The sequence below is a fragment of the Falco cherrug genome, chromosome 7 (genome assembly GCF_023634085.1).
Source record: "Falco cherrug isolate bFalChe1 chromosome 7, bFalChe1.pri, whole genome shotgun sequence".
In the NCBI taxonomy this organism is placed as follows: Eukaryota; Metazoa; Chordata; class Aves; order Falconiformes; family Falconidae; genus Falco; species Falco cherrug.
In genome coordinates this window covers 6,601,501-6,620,318 of record NC_073703.1, presented here as the reverse complement: position 1 = coordinate 6,620,318, position 18,818 = coordinate 6,601,501, and the positions used below count along the sequence as shown (strand labels likewise).

The following is an 18,818-nucleotide window of genomic DNA, read 5'->3' as shown; positions in this document are numbered from 1 at the left end:
CGGCTCACGGGCAGAGCCCACCAACCGTGGCAGGACCAGCTGGGGGGATTGCTGCACACCCCCAGCCTCCAACTGCTGCAACGTGAGGGTTACAACCCTCTCTGCTGCCCATCACCCTTTCCCCGCCGGATTTCCCCCTTGCACAGTGGGCAGAGGGTGCCAGGCACCCCAAAGGACTGCCCAGAAACAGTCCTTACAGGACAAGAGATGCTGAAAATTTCAGCATCCTATTTCGCCAGCCAGGGAGAGTCTGGTTTATAAAAATGCATTTCCCCTTCCACATGTATTTTTTCTTAAAGCAAACAAATGCAGGCAGATGTCATTACAGCTGCAGCTGCACTCTGGACACCAGTCAACTCAAATATCTCTTTCCAGCGCTGTCCCCTACCAGCCAAAAACAAGCTTAGAAATATAAAACCAAGGAGCAGAGCAGTTCCCAAAAACTTCCTCTCTTTGTCATGTTAACAAGAAAATATGAGGAGAAGGAGTGAAAAGCTGAGCCCCGTGTCTGAGCCGTGCCCAGCTGCGGCGCAGCAAGTAAAACCACTTGAGGGATGGTTTTCTGCACTTGCTAAATATGGGCACATTCATCAGCGAGCCCAAAGTCAGCTTCAAGTCAACCCAAAGCCAACCCAAATTTAGCTCAAAGTCAGCCCAAAACAGCCCAAAGCCAGCCCAGAGACAACCACCCACAAATGCAGAAAACCCCAGGTTAAATAATGGGGAGCAGGAGGGAGGGGGGAAGGATGCTGCAAAATAAATGAGCTCTTTGCCACGCAGGGAGCCATACTGGCCTCCAAAGCAAGCGTCTGAGGAAGGGGAAAGGAGGAGGAGGAATAGCTGGAGCCCTTTTTGTTTCTTGAGCAGCAATGCATTTTGCCTGGAGCAAATAAAAAGAAACGCAAGAGCGCTGAAGAGCAGCCAGTAAAATTAGATGGTAGCTTTCTGAGTGTGACAAATAGGCTTCCCCAACAAGTTCTGCTCATTAATCGCTGCTTTATTTGCGTAATCCATCTAAAATCACTCTCGCTGCAGCTAAAGAGTACTTTCCTCCATGATCCCAAACTTGATATGGCTATGATTTTATTTTTCCCCTTTGCCTGTTCATGCTGTGGGAAGCCCACGGCCCCAGCCCTCTGCCAGGTGCCTTATCTCACTCAACACCTCCCCAGCACACCCCCAAGGCAAGGCACTCGTTAAAGGCAGCAAATTAAAATGAGACCCATAGGTCGTTATAAAGTCAACAAGTAACGCTCTTCTCCATGGCTGCTGCGGAGAAATGGGCTTGAAAAGGAGCACGAAGGCAATGGCCTGATCCTGCAGGATGCAAAACTGCTCTAAACCCCCCCAGGAGATTTGCCTTGCTCTGCTGCTGTTTGGCGTGTGCTGGGAGGTGAATTTTTAGAGGCAAGGAGCTTCTAAGAAGCAAGAAGCCATCTTGCTAAGAAGCCCGTGCCACCCTGCCATTCACCCTCCCCAGGGTTATTTCTTCCCTCAGGGGATTTTCCCGGCACAGGGAACCATTGATGGTGCTTGGCCAGGAGCAGGACTCGTGCGGGCATGGTCCCAGTGCAGACACAACCCTTAAAAATGCTCTTCTTGCACAGCCAGCGTGAACAAGCTAAGAAAAGGAGCTCAGCCCTGAATCCACCCATGGGCGCTTGGGTCCATGCTCCTGATGGTGACTTCTCCCAGCGCTGGGGTGGCAGGAGGGGTTGCAGAAATAAAACCCTCCTGTTCCACCCGTGCCAGAGATGGGGCTAAATCCCCTGGCGAGGACCCCGTTCCAGGCATCTGTCTCCTGCATGGTCCTGCCAGCCACACAGATGGGACACCGCACTCCCAAGCCCCCGACACCCCCATCTCCGTGGCAGGTGCTATACCATATATACCTCCAATTTGGTGATAAACATTCATTTGCTTCCCGCGCATTGTGTTATTTGAGGGACCAGGCGAAGGTCCCCCGCGCTGTACAGCCCTGCCCTGCCCCCCCCTTGGTTTTTTCACCACGAAGGTACTTTGGGGGTCCCTCCAGACCCCCCACCACAAGCGGCTCATCTGAAGACATTAACCTCACAAACAGGTGATTTCAGCTCTGAAGCTAAACCAGCACCACTGACCACAGCAAATGCAGCCACCCCAGGCACAGCCCCCCTGTGAGCAGCCGTGGACTGTTGGGGTGAAACCACCACATCCTCAATCCACACGCATCCTCACAGCAAGGATGCAGCCCAAGCAGAAGGTCTCCACCCTGAAATACATGGAGCCAGGGTCCCCTCAACCCCCTATCACCCCATCCTCCCCCAAGCTCCCCCGGGGCTCCCTGCAGCCAGGGCACGAAGGAGGAGACTCTCCTGGCAATATTTGGGGGAACCGCATCCTACCACCCACCCCGGGAGCCCACCGGCGCAGCCAGGGTGGCTGCAGTCCCTTGGGGAGATGGCGAAGGGCAGGGGAGCTGCAGGCAGGTGCCAGCCTCACCTCCAATGCGTGCATTGTAGGCAATGCCCACGACGCAGTACGAGTTGTTTGCCGCCGCTGCCACTTCCCCCGCACAGCGAGTGCCATGCCTGCAAAGAGAAATCCCCCATGAGCTGGTGTCCCATGGCAAAGGATCCCTCCAGCCAACCCCCACTCAGCACTCAGAAACCAGTCCCGAGGCCGGAGCAGTGGAGGGAAATGGCCCCAAGAGCTGGAGAGCCTTTACCCAAAACCCACAGCAAGGAGCCAGGGGATGGATGAAACCAATGCAGAAAGCAATTTGCTGTTTGCATTTTGCACCTCGATGCAATTTGCTCTTTGCATCTTGCATGGAGGTGCAATCTGCTCTTTGCATTCCCATTTCGTTTCCACATCTGCCACCACGTGCCCATCCTGCTTTGACTGGAGCTCAGAAAGCACATCCAAGCTTTGACATCTAACCCACCCAGCTCAACTCGTGGTTTAATCCCTGATCATGGTGAGAAACCCCCAACTCCCAACCTGTTGTTTTGTGGCCCAAGGGCTCATTCGCAATTAGCACAGTTGCCACAGGCTGCATTTGCATTAAACGCAATGACCCTGTGCAAAGCCCATAACGCAGCATCCTCTGCAGTGCTGGGGATGAGGAAAGGCTACAGACCTGGAAGACCCCCCAGGGGGGCCACCCAGCCCCGGGGACTCCCGCATGACCCGGTCACACAGCCACCGGCTCCGTGGCAATTAGCACTACGTACTTATTCTCATTGCTGGCATCATAGCGTGGAGTTGGGTCGTGGTCGTTCCCGTTGACATCGTAGCTTGCAAGAGGGTCCTGAAAACATATTGCCACCATTAGACCCGATTTACCAGCAGAGCGCAGGACAAAGCAGCCTCAGCAGTGGCACGGTCCTGCTTCACCTGCAGCCAGCCCAATGGGCAGCAGAGCCAAGCCGGGCACAAAATGCCATTTTCCCCTTGGTTTCTGACTATTTGCTCAGGATAGATCTGTGCTGCAGCCCTGCATTTTTCCCCAAGGGAAACAGCCTGCTGTGTCAGGGACAGCTCCTCTGAACCCCAAATTCTGCTGGTTCCAGCACCGTCCGTCGTCCCCCCCCGCAGCCGTCTGGGGTTTGAGCTGGGGCTGTGCGGGTTCATGCAGGTTTTTGGCTCTGCCCTGGTGAGCCGGAGGGAGGCGGCCACTTCCCAGGCAGCTGCAAAGGGAGTTTTCCCCAAACCCTCTTGTCTAAAAAGCTCGTTTCCTTCTTAAAAACATCTTGAGCTTTTTTTTTTTTTAAAAAAAAAACACTATTCTACTAATCTGCCAATGCACAGACTTAAGCTGTGTTTACATGCTGAAATTCTCCATAAATCAATTCACTGCGAGGACCAGCCCCAGCCAGCCAGCCCCAGCCCGTCCCCCCCCAGCTCACATAGTTTTGCAGGAGGTCAGGGTGGTTCCTCTCTATGCCGTCATCGAGGATGGTGACCACCACGTTTTTGCCAGTGTAGCCCCTCTGCCAGGCTGCCAGGATGTTCATCTCCGACCTGCAGCGACTGCTTTTATCACTACAGTGCTAGGGGGAAAAAACACAGCTACAAAAGGGCTGCAAGCCCATTTCGGCCTATCTAAGTGAGCAGCCAGGCTGCGAGCTCATTTAATCAACCAGAAAATATATTTACATCCCACCCCCTGCCATATAACTCATATGATTTGTTATAACTTTACTCCACTGATCAAAGCCATCCAGCAGCAGTTAATCCAGGCCGCACTTTCTCCCTATTATTTTTTTCCTCTTCTATTTCAAATACTGAGGGCTCTTTAGTTTTGAAGTGTTCATTTCCTTTCTGCTCTTAATTTTCAATGAATTTTCTTGTCAAACACAGACCAACGAAGCAGGCAGAAGAAAAATGATATTGCCAATAGATGGTTGCAGCTCTATTTGCAGCAAACTGATATTGCAGCAAACACAGGTAAAATGCAGCAGTGCTGCTCCCCAGCCTTCGCTGCGCAGGCCATAACGAGGGGCTGTTAATGATGGTAAAACACTTCAGACTAGACTCTCACATATACTAATGTACAATTTTTAAATGCTGCTGCCAAGCACATTTGCCGAGATTAAGGTGTTTCGTTACTGGCCAGACTGAGCAAAGATTGATGATGCGTTTAATTAAAAACAAATCCCCTGCCTGGCTGTAAAGCAGCGGGTTCCTCATGGGGCGGCAGCCGGGAGATACCCACCAGGTACCACATGTTGGGCCACACTGGGTCGTTGAAGGGCAGGGCATGCGGCTCGCCTCGGACCTGCCTCTTCACCCGCCGCTTCACCTCCTGCTGCTGCAGCCAGTCCACCTGCAAGCAGAGCCGTGGGTCAGCATCGCCCGCTGCAATGGGATGGGGGACGCAGAAGCAGTGCAAACTGCAGCCTCCACCCATCCCAGCATCACCCCAAGATCCAGCAAAACCCCATCTCCTTGGCCAAAGCTGCTGCAGAGGTAGTAGCTCCATTTTGGGGGATAAAGGATGGATAGGCAGGCGGACAGGGCAAGCTCAGCTCTGTGTGGTCTCTGTGCCAGGGACCAGATTCCTCTCCTGGTGCAGCAAAACCCTTGAGCACAAGTAACGTCGCCTCCAAGCGCGTGCCTAAACCCCCGCCGGCTTAACGAAGCACTGAAGCACGTGCTGAGGTCCCGCTAGAGATGAACCACATATTTCAGTGTTTAGTCAAAGTGCTGGAGAAGATTCAGGTTTCTTGCTTAATTTTGGGGCTGATCCTTCCCCCCAGCTGGGAGGCAGCAGCAGTAGCTCAGCCCCAAAACTCCAGCACCTGGCTCCAGGGCTGCTCATCCTTAGAGCTCCTCCCCTCCTGATAAAATAACAAAATCAAGGGCTTTATCCCAGCACAACACACATTTCCCAAAAATACAGGATGACCACACATGGCTGTGGCAACTCTCAGGGGACGTGGCCAGCTCCAGACAGGCATTTTTGGCACCAGCTGCGGGCGATGTGGCCTTGGGGCTGACTGCTCTGACATTTGTTTGCTTTTCAGTGGGGCATGACATACAGAGAGATCAAACGGGAAATGAGCCGGAAAAGGCTGGGATTGGGAAACGCTGGTGTTTGCCTGCGCCACTGCAGCGGGAGCTGCCTAAGGTACCAGTTCAGGAGCAGCCGCATCCCATCCCCAGCGAGCGTTTTTTCCCCCAGGCCCTTCATTACCCACAAAAAGGGCTCTCCTGCCTTCAGCATGCAGATAAAGTCCAGGTTTCTTGAAAATAGGTTGTAAAAATAATTTATAGACCAAATCTTCACATGTGCTTATGCTGGGGGGAGAAGGGAAGGACCAGAGGATGAGCTGGTGGGGCTTCGTGGCACGTCCCTCCTTGCCAGACACTTTCTCAGGGTCTTTTGGGAACAGCAGAGCTGCTTGTGGGATGTTTCTATTCTTGTGACTAAGGTTTTGTAACTAAAAGAATAAAAATCCAAATTGCAAGTTTTTGTTGGGCTTATTTATGTAAAACTGTCGGCTGAACCACGTTCTTCTTGCACGGTTTATAGCTGTCTGACTTGGATGGAGGTGGATGGGGAGCTGTGCGTATCAGAAACCCAGCAGTTTCCAGCCTAGAGCTTGGTTTTTAAACTCATACATATTTTAAAGAAAAAAATACTGTCAAAATGAAAAAATATATATATATTTCATAGAAAAATGAGTTTCCATGCTGCCTCGGCTGACGACAGCATCCTGCTTTGGTTATACAACGATGGATTTAAGCATTGGAAGCAAAAATACAACTCCATGGTCTAGCTAACAAAAAAAATAAAATATGTATGTTAAATAGAGGACATGGCTCCTTAAAGCAGCACTCTTCGGCAGTGTTACCGCAGGTCTCACTGGCCAAGCCACAGCGATCGCCTGTCCTTTTGTTGGATGCAGTAACAACGGGAAGACATGGGATTTTTCAGGGTTTTGCCACAAGCTGCAGTGCCTCCTGGGGACATCTTCATCTTAAAAATGCTCCTGATCGACCCCAGCACTGCCAGCCGGGAGTCGATGGAGAAGTCTTGTGTGGACACAGATAAATCAGTGGTTTAATGGCATTGATTTCAAGGGAGAGTTGCTAAATCCATGCAGCTGGTGTGGGAAGACAACGGGGGAGCAGGAAGGAGCCCGGGGCATCCCTGCAACAGCTCCCACAGCTTGTGAAACTCAGACCGACTTCCATCACTCCTCCAGGGTGCGGGGAAAAGCTTCTCGGAAATTAAAAAAAAATATATCTTTTTACTATTAGAAATGACCAAAACTGTTACAACAAAGTTCTGAGCCCAGGGGGTCCCTGCTCTGCCTCTGCAAACCCTAATCAGCAATAACGAGGTAACTGTGAGTGGCACCAAAGGACCCTGCGAGGAGGCACAAGGTGTACACCAAGTCTAATCCTTCACCCTTGCTGGAAACAGAGGCAGCTTTTTATGTTCCCCCTTACTTTGAGATTTTCAGTGGGTGATGCAGGGATCCCATCACCCAGGGCAGCTCCACCAAACACTATAACCAGCATAGGTGAGGATGCAACCCCCTATGTGACTCCAGAAAAGCAATAGCCTGGCTTGTTCCAGTGGATGTGCAGCAATTAAAGCAGAGATCCAGGACGAACAAGATGACTCCAGCATGTTTGCCATAAAGCACAGCAGAAGTAATTTAGGTGGGGTTAATTTTGCTCCAGGACATGGCCAGAGGCACAGGGACTGAGGCTGTGACATCCTCCGATAAGGATTAAGAGACTGGAGCAGTGAGGCTGAAGGCTCAAGCACTGCAAGGACCAACAGGAGCATCCCAGCAAGCCAGGAGTGTTTACAATGATGAGAGCCACGAGTGGAGCCTGAGAGGGGTGGCACAGCATGGCATGACCCCATCCTGCATCCCACTGTCCCTCTGCACCTCTTACTCTCACCGCCACAAACTGCCCCCGGATTCACTGGATTTGCTATGTCCCTCCTGCTTTCCATCACCTGCCACATCGCTTGGCTCATATCAGCCCCCAACAGAGCAGGCACCGGCCACGGGGGGCTCTTGGGCAAGAGGAGAGCTCAGCAGCAGTGTGGTCCCATGGGGACCAGGACCCTGGGTGCTGCCCCATGTCCGCTAGGTCTCCCCCTCCCCAGCTACCCAAATCCCTGGGATGGAGGGCTCGGCCGTGGTCCTCTTGCCAGGACCTGGCTGTCATGCCACCAGCCTCCACGGCAGAACAAACAGATAAATAACTGCGCTGGAAACAATAGCCCCTGGAAGGCACGAACCACCCAACATCTGCAAATGATCAGATCCGCTGGTTCTTTGGGATTTCTGCAAGACTTGTTTCTATCTTCGCTATTCCAGCTCATGGTTCCTTGTGCCTCATGGTGATATTCTCCTGCACCACACAGCTAAGCCAGTGCCATCCAGATGCCGAGACATCTCCACAATGATTTGCAAATGTGCATGGGAGATGGGAAGAGATCACACATGCTAAGAGGTCTGGAACTCCAAGTGATAACAAAGGACTAAGAACAGGAGCTAATTGCTCTAGCTTGCAGTCCATAGAACAAGACAAGGTAAACGTTAATAGGAGTAAAAGCCAATTGATTCGGTTTGCATTATAACTCGACTGATTTAAATGGAGGTATTTCAATTGCAGAGCTTAATTTCTCATTTGCTGGGGTGCCTGTGCACCTCCCCGGGGGCAAACAGCTTTAATTAGAGCCCAGCACACTTCCAGGGCACTGACGCTCTCCTTGCTGAGGTTTCCCCTGCTGGCAAGGCAGCCACACGTGTGCCTCCTCAGAAACGTGCTACAGACCCTGTCTAAATATTTAACAGCAAATCTCTCCGGAAAGTTGGCTGGCTGGGGAAAGCAGGGCGCTGCGTGGGTCTGGAGAGATGCAGATGGTACATGTTGTGCTGGGTGAGTTGGAAATGTCTTGGGAAAGAGCATCCCAAGCGTGGCCGGGGATCAGTGCAAGCACCAGCACCTCGCTGCAGCACAGGTATCTTCACCGCAATGGATTTTCCTGAGTTTATGTCCCCCTCCCCACAAAATACAGACCCTCCCCACACATCAACCCTTCCCCGCTCTGCAGAAGTAATATCTCACAGGACTCTAGCACCCAGTGGAGCTGAGGGAGGAGGAAAGTGGAGGCAGAGCCACAGCCCTTCCCCGCCACCCCAAGCCCAGCTCACCCAAGTCCCGCCTGTCCCTCCTTGCCTTCTCCCCCCCACCTCCCCATTACTTTTGTCAATTCAGCTGCGCTGAAAATCCCTTTGGATGCTTGCTCTAGGAAAAAGCAATGCAGAGCTATTGCCAAGGATTTCACACATAGCAACCATTGAGGCAGCAAGTGTTGTGGCAACTGGATCAACACCCCAAGCATGCAACAGCCTTTCTGTCCTGGAAGGCTTTTCCCCCTTTTTCTTCCTCCCGCCTTTCAGGCAGATGTTAGCATTTAGTCACTTTAAGTATTTTTCATCACCAATCGACATACCCATGTCCAATGAGTCACCCCGTGCATGCACAGGGCTGTGGTTCAAGGATAACATGTCATCACAAGATGCCTGGGCTCACGCTTGACCCAGACCAAGCCAACAGACTCCTCCAGGGGGAAGTGGGGACCCCCATCCTGCCAGCACCCACAGAGGCAGGGGGACCCCAGGCTGCCCGGCCCCGTACCTTGGGGTCCATGCGGAGGAAGTTGTGTGGTCCCCGGCTGCTCAGCGTCGAACGCTTAAACGTCTTGCTGTGGTGAAAGTGATAGTAGTTTTCCAAGCTCCCGATCTGCAAAAAGAGAAGGGTTTTGTAAAAAAATAAAATAAAACGAGGTTTTCCTGTGGTGCCCCTCATTTCAGTGCTGGCAGCATCCCCTTTGTGCACCAATGCAGCTGTGCCCCACACCGCAATCCCTTGCTCATACAAAGCTCCCTGGCACAGCCAGGGTTCAGGGAAGGGATGTGGGATGCTGGCAGTAACCCCCGTGCCACCACCGTGGCAAACAGCGCTGGTGGCTGGATGCTGCACCAGCACAACAGAGCCCGGAAAACATTTTTATGAATTTTCACCCATTAAACGCATCTTTGCAAACTGCCTTCCATCAGCTTCCAAGCAGAAATAATGAGCTAAAAATGAGCTCAGCAGCTGTGGCGGAGCCGGGGGAGCTGTGCCTCATCATGCTGCCTTTCCCCACCCGACTCTCCAGCTTCGCCCCAGCAGCAAGAACAGCCCCGTAAAGAGAAGTGAATGCAATTCCTGCTAGCCCTGGGATGCTCCTGGGAAGGACAGGACAGCAGTGTGCTTAGCCTGGAGTCAGGGATGGCAGCAGGAGGAAACAAAAATAAAAAAAACCCACAACTCTCCAAGCAAACCAACTACCCCCTCCAAGGGATGTATAACACATGCCCCAGCCTAGAGCCCCTCTCCAGCAGTAAGTGCAGCCCAGGAGCAAAGGCGACTGGGAAAGGCAGCCCCACTGGCTCTCTCCAGCTCTGGAAGCCCCACGCTCCTCTTTTACAAGTTTTTGCCCTGTTTTTTTCTTGCACAGCGCTGAAACATCCCACATTTGCATCAATACACCATGCCAGCCACACCACCCTGCCAAGCCCCAGGGTGGCTGCACTGCTTCCAGCCCTCTCATCCCGGCAGCTGGAGATGCTGCAACTCCTCTTTTTCCATCCCAAAAACATGGATAAAGTCCTGGGGGTACACAAGGAGCCAGGCTATCTCAGTCAGGCACCACATGATGAGCATCCCACAGGGAGTCACAGCCGTAGGGATGGGAATGACCCAAAAGCTGCACTCACTGACACGCAGCTCCCAGGTCACACAATTTCACTACAAGCCGAGTCTCTTCTATAAATTCCCTTTTCCCTGAGGTTTGTTTTCTTTCCCAGGAAACCCTGTCCCATGGCCAGGAGCTGGATGCTGCAGGGAGCTAGCAGCAGTCCCTACACCTGGCTCCCAGGACCAGGGCTGAGCCACGCTACGAGCCCCCCTCTGCTACCCAAGAGCCGGGGTGACATCCCTGAGGCCAGACTGGGACAGTGGGGAGCAAACAGGTTTGTCCAAACCAGATACTGAGGCAGATGATGACAACTACTAACATCTTTATCACATTTAGTACCTTGAGATGTGCCACTACCTCTTACAAGCATTAAATATTTAATTAGCTTTGCTCTGCCTTTTATGCCATAATGTCGTTTCATTGACTTTACTGCTGTTAGTGTGATTTTCATAATTTGTTTCCACTCAAGTTCATTTAAAACTCCCCCCCTCCCTGCCTTTTTCTTTGCATTACAGCATAGCTAGGCATTTTCCTTTAACATCTACATGCAAAGTGGTTGATCATTGCAATATGCATTTGGCTTTTAAAATCCATTCCTCAAATCCACTTATACTTAGGAAGGGGAAGGAGGTTGCTCCAACTTCCCTATATTTTAGGGAAAACTTGTGCAAGGCTACCCTGCTTCTTGCTCGCTCTGCCTGGAAATCCCAATCCGGCAGCCCGGGTGGTTCAGCTCTGCACCCCCGGCTCAGCCTGCAGTTTGCAGGTTTATAATAATGAGTTTATTCTCATGTCCGGTCCCTCCGGCACTCATCATAACAGGATCACACTCTGTAAACAAGCATCAGCTGAAGAAGCTGTTCCCCATCGGCATGGGCACGGGGCTTTTCAGAAATAAATACAAACTTACCATGCGATGCAAATCGGTAAGAGGATGGGGACGGTGATGACCCCATCCCAGGCTCTGGGGATATGTGGCCAGAGCAGCAGGAAAAGCACCCTGTGCCCCAGGTTCTTTATCCTCCTGGGACTTATGGAAGGAAAAAAGTAAGAAAAACCTTCTCTTGTTGGGGCTAACTCAAAAGCCAGCCCTACTCGGGGCAGAGGTGGGACCCTGCGACCTCCAGAGGCCCCTTTCCACCTAAGGTATTCTAAGGAGAAAAATTTTAAAATGCCATATGATTTTTTAAAGGAAAAGCATTTGTTTTCCTCCTTGAGGTCAGTCAGCTCAGTGAGGGCTCTGCAATGCCACCCCTGGGGATGGGAGTACCAGAGACGCCCAGGAGAGCTGGGTTTTCTCTTGCATCCAGCACCAGCAAGACCACAACCCCACGGCCACAGTGATGGGGATGCCGGAGAACCCAGTGGAGCACCCAAGAGGCAAGTAGCAGGACTTTACCAAGGGCTGACTTTTCCTGGCCAGCTGAGCAATCACACCCCTCAGCCTCTGAGCAGCCAGTGGCTCGTGCTGAAAAGTCCCAGCTCCACCACAGAGGAGCTAGTCCAGGTTGCCACCAACTGCGGTTACAAAGCCCACCCACCGCAGCCCAGGAGACCATGCTGAGCAGCTCCAGACAAGCTTGTTCCCTCCCCAACTGCATTTACAAAGATCAACCTTGATTTTTCAGACATCTAACTTCTGCCAAGAATGTGCACAGGAGGTTCTCATTTCCACAAGAGTCAATTCTAATTTTCCCCAATTGATTCACAGTTTTGGGCTGAAGTTCCAGGAGAAATTTGAGATTTCAAGGCAATTTGAATATGTACCTCAACAAAAACGAGGAGGTTTTCTTCCCCCTCTCTAACTGAGGCAGAGGAAGCCCTGGCTGTGTTGCCCTGCTCAGCTGGGCTGCAGGTGGAGCAAGCCAGAAGCAACGTGAACACGTTTCGCACCCTGCAAAGCCATCCTCACTATGCTGAGGGTGTCGATGGCTCCACTTCCAGAAAATCACGTTTGCCAATGTCATCTGTCCAAATGGGGAAGAGCTTGAAGCTGAAGGAGCTATTTGTAGCCCCTGCGGTACTCGGGTGGTTAGGGGGAGATGGAGATGCACTGCAAAACGATGAGGCAAGTTGCAAGGGGAGAAATCCTATTTGGGTATAAAGAGAGTAATTCTTTGGGTAGGGTGGTCACACACAGACCTGTGGAGGTGGTGGGATCTCCATCCTTGGAGAGCTTCAAATCTCACCTAGCTGAGGCTCTGAGCAGCCTGATTTAGCCTCAGAGTTAACTGGGGGGTTGAACCAGCGACCCTTGCCAACAGGGATTACTCTATAAACACTGTTATTAACAGTATTAAGACTGCAAGAAGTGTGACCACCTCCCAGACCCGAATTTTCCATTTCCCTTTTCCCCCAAATCCTGGTACCACCTGTAAGCCCTCCACAGGTGGCACTGGGGCAGGGAGAGGCACCCAGGAGATGCTCCTGCAGCATCACCCAGCTCCCCCAGTGCCAAAGACAGTGCCTGCCCTGCCTCATTAACAGCCATTAGTATTTTGAGCAGGTTCAGGATCACTTGCAGCTAGAGACATGGCAAAGGAGAGATTTTGGGGAGCCGGACGCTACAGAGGGCAGCACTAGAGCCAGTCAGAGCATTGCTGAGCCTGTTCCTTCACTCCCCATCATAGCAAAGTCCTCCAGCATCTCACCCACACCACCCCATTCCTGCAAAGCACAGCTGCATCGGCACTGGTGCCCTCCAGGATGGAGCCAGTCAGGGAGGCCATGACTGCTCCCCTCCTGGGGACACCACCCGTACCCACTGGGGACAAGGGCTCCAGCCACTGAGCTCCTGCCTTTGGGAACATCATTCAATAATCACAGTGGGATTCAGCCCAGTAAGGACTGAGCCCAGGGCTGCGAGGGCACCATTCCTCCGGCATCCCTTGGAATCCAGGAAAGCTCCAATTCCAGCCCAAAATGAATCCTGTCTGCCTCCTGCACTGCAGGTGAGACTGCTGAGGAGGTGCAAGCCTTCCCAAAACTTAGTGTTGGACACCACACAGGGGAAAATTCGTGTAAATCCTGCTACTGGGATAGGAACAGACTCATCACCACCCCCAGGACAGTGGGGAAGGCACTGCCCAGGGCACCAGGACCACACAGCCCTCGGCCAGGGCCTGTCCCAGCTCGCCCCAGCACAGCACAGCAAACAAAGACCAGCAGGGAGGAACGAGCAGGCGTCTGGGGGTGTAAAAGCTTTTCCTTTTGTTTAATTGTTTGCTTCACTTAAATAAAAGTTGACACAAATGATTCCCTTGGGGAAATGTCGCACTGCCATGACCCAGAAGGACTTAAGAGTGTCTTGGTGCATGGGTTGGGCACAGGAACACTTGGGGACAGCTTGGGTATGGGGCAGACACACAAGCTGCAAATCCCAGTGATGCTCTTCCCAGCCAGGAGCATGTCAACAGTCCCTGGAATTGCATCTTGGAGGAAAAGAAGTCACAAGCCACCAGTGCAGGGCTGAGCCTCCCTTGCACCCAGCCGAGCCACACCGTGACCCGTCCCCTCTCCTCCTCCCTCATCGTGTTGGACTCTAGCACTTGCCTCCACCCAAACATCTCCCCAGGGCAGGGTGACATGCCCTTGGCAGGGTTTTCCAACAGGTTTTGCACAGGATCAGGCCCCCTGGGAGGGCACATCTCACCAGGGACAGCGCTGTCCCTGGCAGCTCCACAAGCAGAGGATGCGGCAGGGGAAGCTGAGGGCACGCAGGCCCCCACGGGGCTCGGCACACCATGAACCCAGAGCACAATGCAGCAAACATCATCCACAAGTGCACACACACAGGGAAAGTGGTTCCTCAGAGTTTAGCCCTGGAAAAGCTCCTGTGGGAAAAGCCCAAGGGGCTCATGGGAGCTGGAGAGCTGAAGGCAGGGTGTTGAGAACAGCTGGGGAAGCCCCAGTGGTGCACGAGCTCCCAGTATCCGCGGGAAAGGCGGGAGCCAGGAACACCCTGATGCAACCACAGAAATATTTCCCTTGGTCTCCAGCCGGGCTGCCCCGGGAAAGGCCTGGCGGGGGGGGGGGGGGGCGGGGGAAGGGATGGATGCTCCAGCGGGGCCACATTGTGCCCAAGGGCCACGGGGGACAAGCTCAGGAAAGCCAGGATGCCAGGAGGGAGCAGATGTAACAGTGGGGAAAGGACACAGCAAAACCCTGACCGAGGAGCTGACGTTAGGCTGATGCAAATCGGGAGAGTGGGAAGCTCAATCAAGATATTCTCTGGCTGAACAGGGATAAGCACTGAAAAGCCCTTTGGGTTGCACAACCACATTCGCCCAGCCCTGTGATAGAGGCATTTGAATAATGTGATTTTCTCCTTGGTGGGACAAGGGCCAAGCACAGCAGGTAGGAGACAGAGGGTGGGACACGAGGGGTTATCCCCCACAGGAGGTCACAGACACCAGTGCAGAAGCCAGTGTCCCTGATCAGCACCCACCCCCCCTGAAAATTTGCTTACGCAGCACCCCGTGACTTTAATTATACTTAAAAGCAGGGTTGTGATATAAAGCAAGGTTATAATTTATAGCCCAGGAGACACCTTGGGCAGGAAAGGAACCTGCAGTGCCGCCCAGGCGGAGCGGTGCGGAGCAGCCGGGTGGTGCGGGAGGCGAGAGCTGGAGGACACCAGCCCACACCTGGCTCTGCAGAGCGGGCGAAGTAATGGAGAGGAAAAGGAGCCGCCGGGACAAAAGTGGCCTTGGAGCCACCCACGTGCTGCGGGGGACTGAAAGCAAAAGTTCTTCGTGTTCCCAAAATCTCCGATAAAGCCGGGCCAGAGAGTCCAAAGTTTGTTAAATCCACAGATGGAACTTTCCGGGGTGGGAGGAACTTGTGCAACGCGCCGCCGGTGCGGGAGCGGGCTGCGGGCAGGGTACCCGCGGGGGGCGCCGCCGCATCGGCCCCGTCCCGGGCGCTCCGGGGCCCGGCTCCCGCTCCCGGGACCCCCGGCAGCTCCTCCGGAACCCCAGCGCCTCCCCGGTCCCGGGACTCCCGGCAGCTCCCCGGGACCCCCGGCAGGCTCCTGCTCCCGGGAACCCCGGCGCCTCTCCGGTCCCAGGACCGCCGGCAGCGCCCCGGGATTCCATGCAGGCTCCTGCTCCCGGGACCCCCCCGCCGCCTCCCCGCTCCCGGGACCCCCCGCAGCCCCCGCTCCCCAGCACCTGCCCGCCCCCGCCGCCCCTTACCTGCCCCAGGCTGATGTACCCGTAGGCAGCGGCGAGGCGGGCGGCCTCGGCGGGGCCCCCCCGCACCCGCACGGCCCAGTGGTTGGTGTAGACGGTGCGGGCGGGCTCGGCCGCGGCCCCGCGCCCCAGCGCCAGCGGCAGCGCCAGGGCCAGCAGGCAGAGGCGGGCGGGCGGCGGGGCGGCCGCGCTCCCCGGGCCGGGGCCGGCTGCGGCGGGCATGGTGCGCTCCGCGGTGCCGAGCTGGGCGGAGCGGGGAGCTGCGCCTTTTAAAGCGGCCCCGGAGCCCGGCGGGGGCGGGGGGATGCTCCGGGGGGGGGGGGGGGGCGGGGGGGCTGGCGGAGGCGGCGGGGAGGGCCCGGCCGGGCGGCAGCGCCGGGAAAACGGGCGCCCGTAGGACGGGCAGGCTCCCGGGCAGTGCCCCGGCTCCGCTGCCGGCCGCCCGGCATCCCCCCGGCCCCAGCGCCGGCCCCCCTGCGCGCCGGTGCTGCTCCCCCGACCCCCCCCCCGCACACCCCTGCAGCCCCCTGCGTGCCTCGGCGCCGCTCCCCGCACAACTCCTTGCACGTCCCTGGGCAGCCCCACGGCCTCCCCCTGCATCCCCCCCCGGCCACCTCGTGTACCCCGCTGCATCCCTGCGGACAACCTCCTGTACCCCCCTGCATCCCCCCCTGCATCTTCTCGGACAACCTCCTGTCCCCCCGCCCCTCCCCGTGCATGCCGCCGTGCAGGTCCCCGGAAATCTCCCTGCATCTGCCTGCATCCCCCCTGCACATCCCGGTGCTGCTCCCCAGAACCCCCTCTGCATCCCCCTGCATGTCCCTGGACAACCCCTTGTACCCCCCTGAATCCTCCCATTGTGTCCTGCTGCTGCTCCCCGGACACCCCCCTGCAACCCCCCTGCATTGTCCTTTGTGCCCCTGCATCCCCCCGGGCATCCCCCCTGCATCCCCCTAGGCAGCCCCTCATGCATCCTCCCAGCTTGGCTCCCCAGGTAACCTCATGCACCCCCCATACAGACCCCCCACATGTCCTCTGCATCTCCTCAGCCCACCCTTCATGCATGCCCTGCCTCCACTCCCCAGGTAGCCCCCTGGACCCCCCTGGGCAGCCAACCTGATTCTACCCCTCCCCAGCCCCTCTGCAACCTCCTGGCACTGACCCCTGGGCATCCTACCTGCTTCCCCTCCACATCCCTCCTGGCCTCCCCCCACCCCCATCCCTCTGCACTATCCCCCCCGGGCATTTCCCACTGCACCTCCCCCTAGCATCCAGCACTGTTCTCTATATCCCCTGGGCATCTCCCCAGCACAGCCCCCCCCCCCTCCCCCGCCCCCAGCCCCCTAGGCACTCCTCCAGCACCCCGAGGCAGCCAGCTCCTCATGGGCTCAGAGGGGAAGGGCTGATGGGGAGGATTTGGGGGCAGGGCTCCCCAGGCAAGCCTGGCAGTGGTGGGCCTGAGGGACACCATGGAGAGGCGTGGGCAGGGGCAAAAGGGCCGGAGTATTGTCTTTGCCTCCCACAGACGCCATTCAGGGACAGCAGAAAGCTCGTGGGATCTTAGAATATAGGCTTTGTTAGGGAGAAGGTGGCAATGCATACAAAGGATGGGCTCAGGAGCGGGTCAATGATGCTCTGTTCCACAGCCGGCCCTGCCAGTGCAGGCAGAGGCCAGCAGAAAGCCGACAACTGCCCAAAATGAGGCTGTGTTTCACTCGCATCGCACCGCATCTTCACTCACATCACATCAGAGTGTCGCTTGCATCCTGTCAGAGCTTCACTCACATCACATCAGACCTTCAGCAGTGCCCCCGCGCAGCCCTGCAGCCCCAGCGATGAGCTGAGCCGTGCCAGGCGCTGCGGCTGCAACCACGGGCTCTGGCCGGGATGTCCTTGGAGCAGCTGTGATTCCCAGAGTGAGTGTTGTCTATTTTCCAGGCCCTGAACAGATCTGAGAGGTATTTGGGGCACAACCCCTGGCTGCCAACAAAAGCACTTAAAAGATGCCCATGCAGCTGCCCTCAGCCCTGCCCGTCTGAATGCAAACACCTTCCTATGCTCCAAACAGCTTTGCAAAACCCACCTCAGTGCAGCCCCCGGGCAAGGGAGCATCAGAAAGCAATGCCAGCAGCAGGGAGGGAGCACGGAGTGGGTGGAGAGGCATACCGAGCTCATTGTACATCCCATCACCAGAGCCGGAGGCGAAAATCAGTCTCATCGCCATCGGTTTGTACCAGCCCTGCCAGCGAGCAGGCGAGCTGGTGACAGCCTGAGTTAACAGGAATGTCCCCCCAGCTCAGCAGCAAGATTAAACCAAGGGAAATTTATGGGGAGCCTGTTCTGCATCAGACAGGGCCAAAATCCTCCGGCAGCTCCCGCGCTGGGCTGGATCTGGCCCATTCTCAGGCAGCAAATACACAGAGAGGGGCAGAGGCAGGGGGAACCCCCATGTCAGCAGCAGGCTCATCCTGTGCAATTAGGAATATCAGTGAAATGGGGATTTGGAGGGTTTCTGTGTGCAGAGTGCGTTGCGCTGGCACAGGGGATGGGACAATTTGCTGCCACAGGCAAAGGGGAGTTTGGTGACTCTCTGAGCCCACCATAAGCTGTTGCTCATGGAAATCACTGTGGGTATCAGCCACGGCATGTGGGGACACAAGCCACATGCCCTCATTAGGGCTTATCATCCCATGCATCCTCACGGGGCTGCCCCATGTGCTGCCTGGGCAGAAGTGATGGATTTGTGCATGGCCATTTCTTCTGATCAAGCAGTGAAGGATGGTTTCCATTAGTACAAGCACACTGCGAATCCAGTCCTCACTTCCCATCTGGTTTATGGGCTTTCCCTTGAGTTTCCCATTGGTTAAGGTGCGTGAGACGGATGAGCAGGGCTGGCAGGTGCTGTGCGTGCTGTGTGTGCAATGCACTTCAAGAGAGATGCAGCGGGGCAGAGCCAGAGGAAAGGTGAGAATAGATGAAACAAATCCCATTCCTTCCATCTCGCAACATCCACCTCACTGGGGAAGGTCTGTGGGGGCTGTCCGCTGTCGGCAGGGGCTGCAAAGGGGGAAGAAATATCACCATGGGGAGCAAAGAAGGGGGAATGGGCTCCAGTGGTGGCAGAGAGAGTTTAGGGCTGGATGGTGGGAAAAGCTTTCTGATGGCAAAGACAGTGAAGATGGGAAATGGGTTGCCGGGGGGGGGATGCAAAACTCCATTGCCTCTATGTTAGGAGATGAAAAAATGGTCAAATCTCAGGAGCACCGGGCTGAATCCATGCCTGGGAGCACTCTGCATTCCACTCCGATGGCCCCATGGGCACCACAACGCAGCAGCACGGTGCATCCCAAACCTTCCACGCC

At 55.3% G+C, this 18,818-nt stretch overlaps 1 protein-coding gene across 2 annotated transcripts in view; it reads right to left on the bottom strand.

Moving 5' to 3' along the window:
* Positions 1 to 15,686, bottom strand: part of PCSK6 (proprotein convertase subtilisin/kexin type 6) — a 36,308-nt gene extending 20,622 nt beyond the window's left edge. For both annotated transcript variants that reach the window (XM_055716678.1, XM_055716679.1), the window contains exons 1-6: positions 15,460 to 15,686; positions 9,160 to 9,264; positions 4,700 to 4,810; positions 3,891 to 4,034; positions 3,216 to 3,292; positions 2,482 to 2,570 (exon numbers count right to left, since the gene is read on the bottom strand). In XM_055716678.1, the coding sequence (XP_055572653.1) occupies positions 2,482 to 2,570; positions 3,216 to 3,292; positions 3,891 to 4,034; positions 4,700 to 4,810; positions 9,160 to 9,264; positions 15,460 to 15,678 (745 nt within the window). In that variant the 5' untranslated portion in view covers positions 15,679 to 15,686. The remainder of the gene's footprint in view (positions 1 to 2,481; positions 2,571 to 3,215; positions 3,293 to 3,890; positions 4,035 to 4,699; positions 4,811 to 9,159; positions 9,265 to 15,459) is intronic.
* Between the last annotated feature and the right edge of the window lie 3,132 nt (positions 15,687 to 18,818).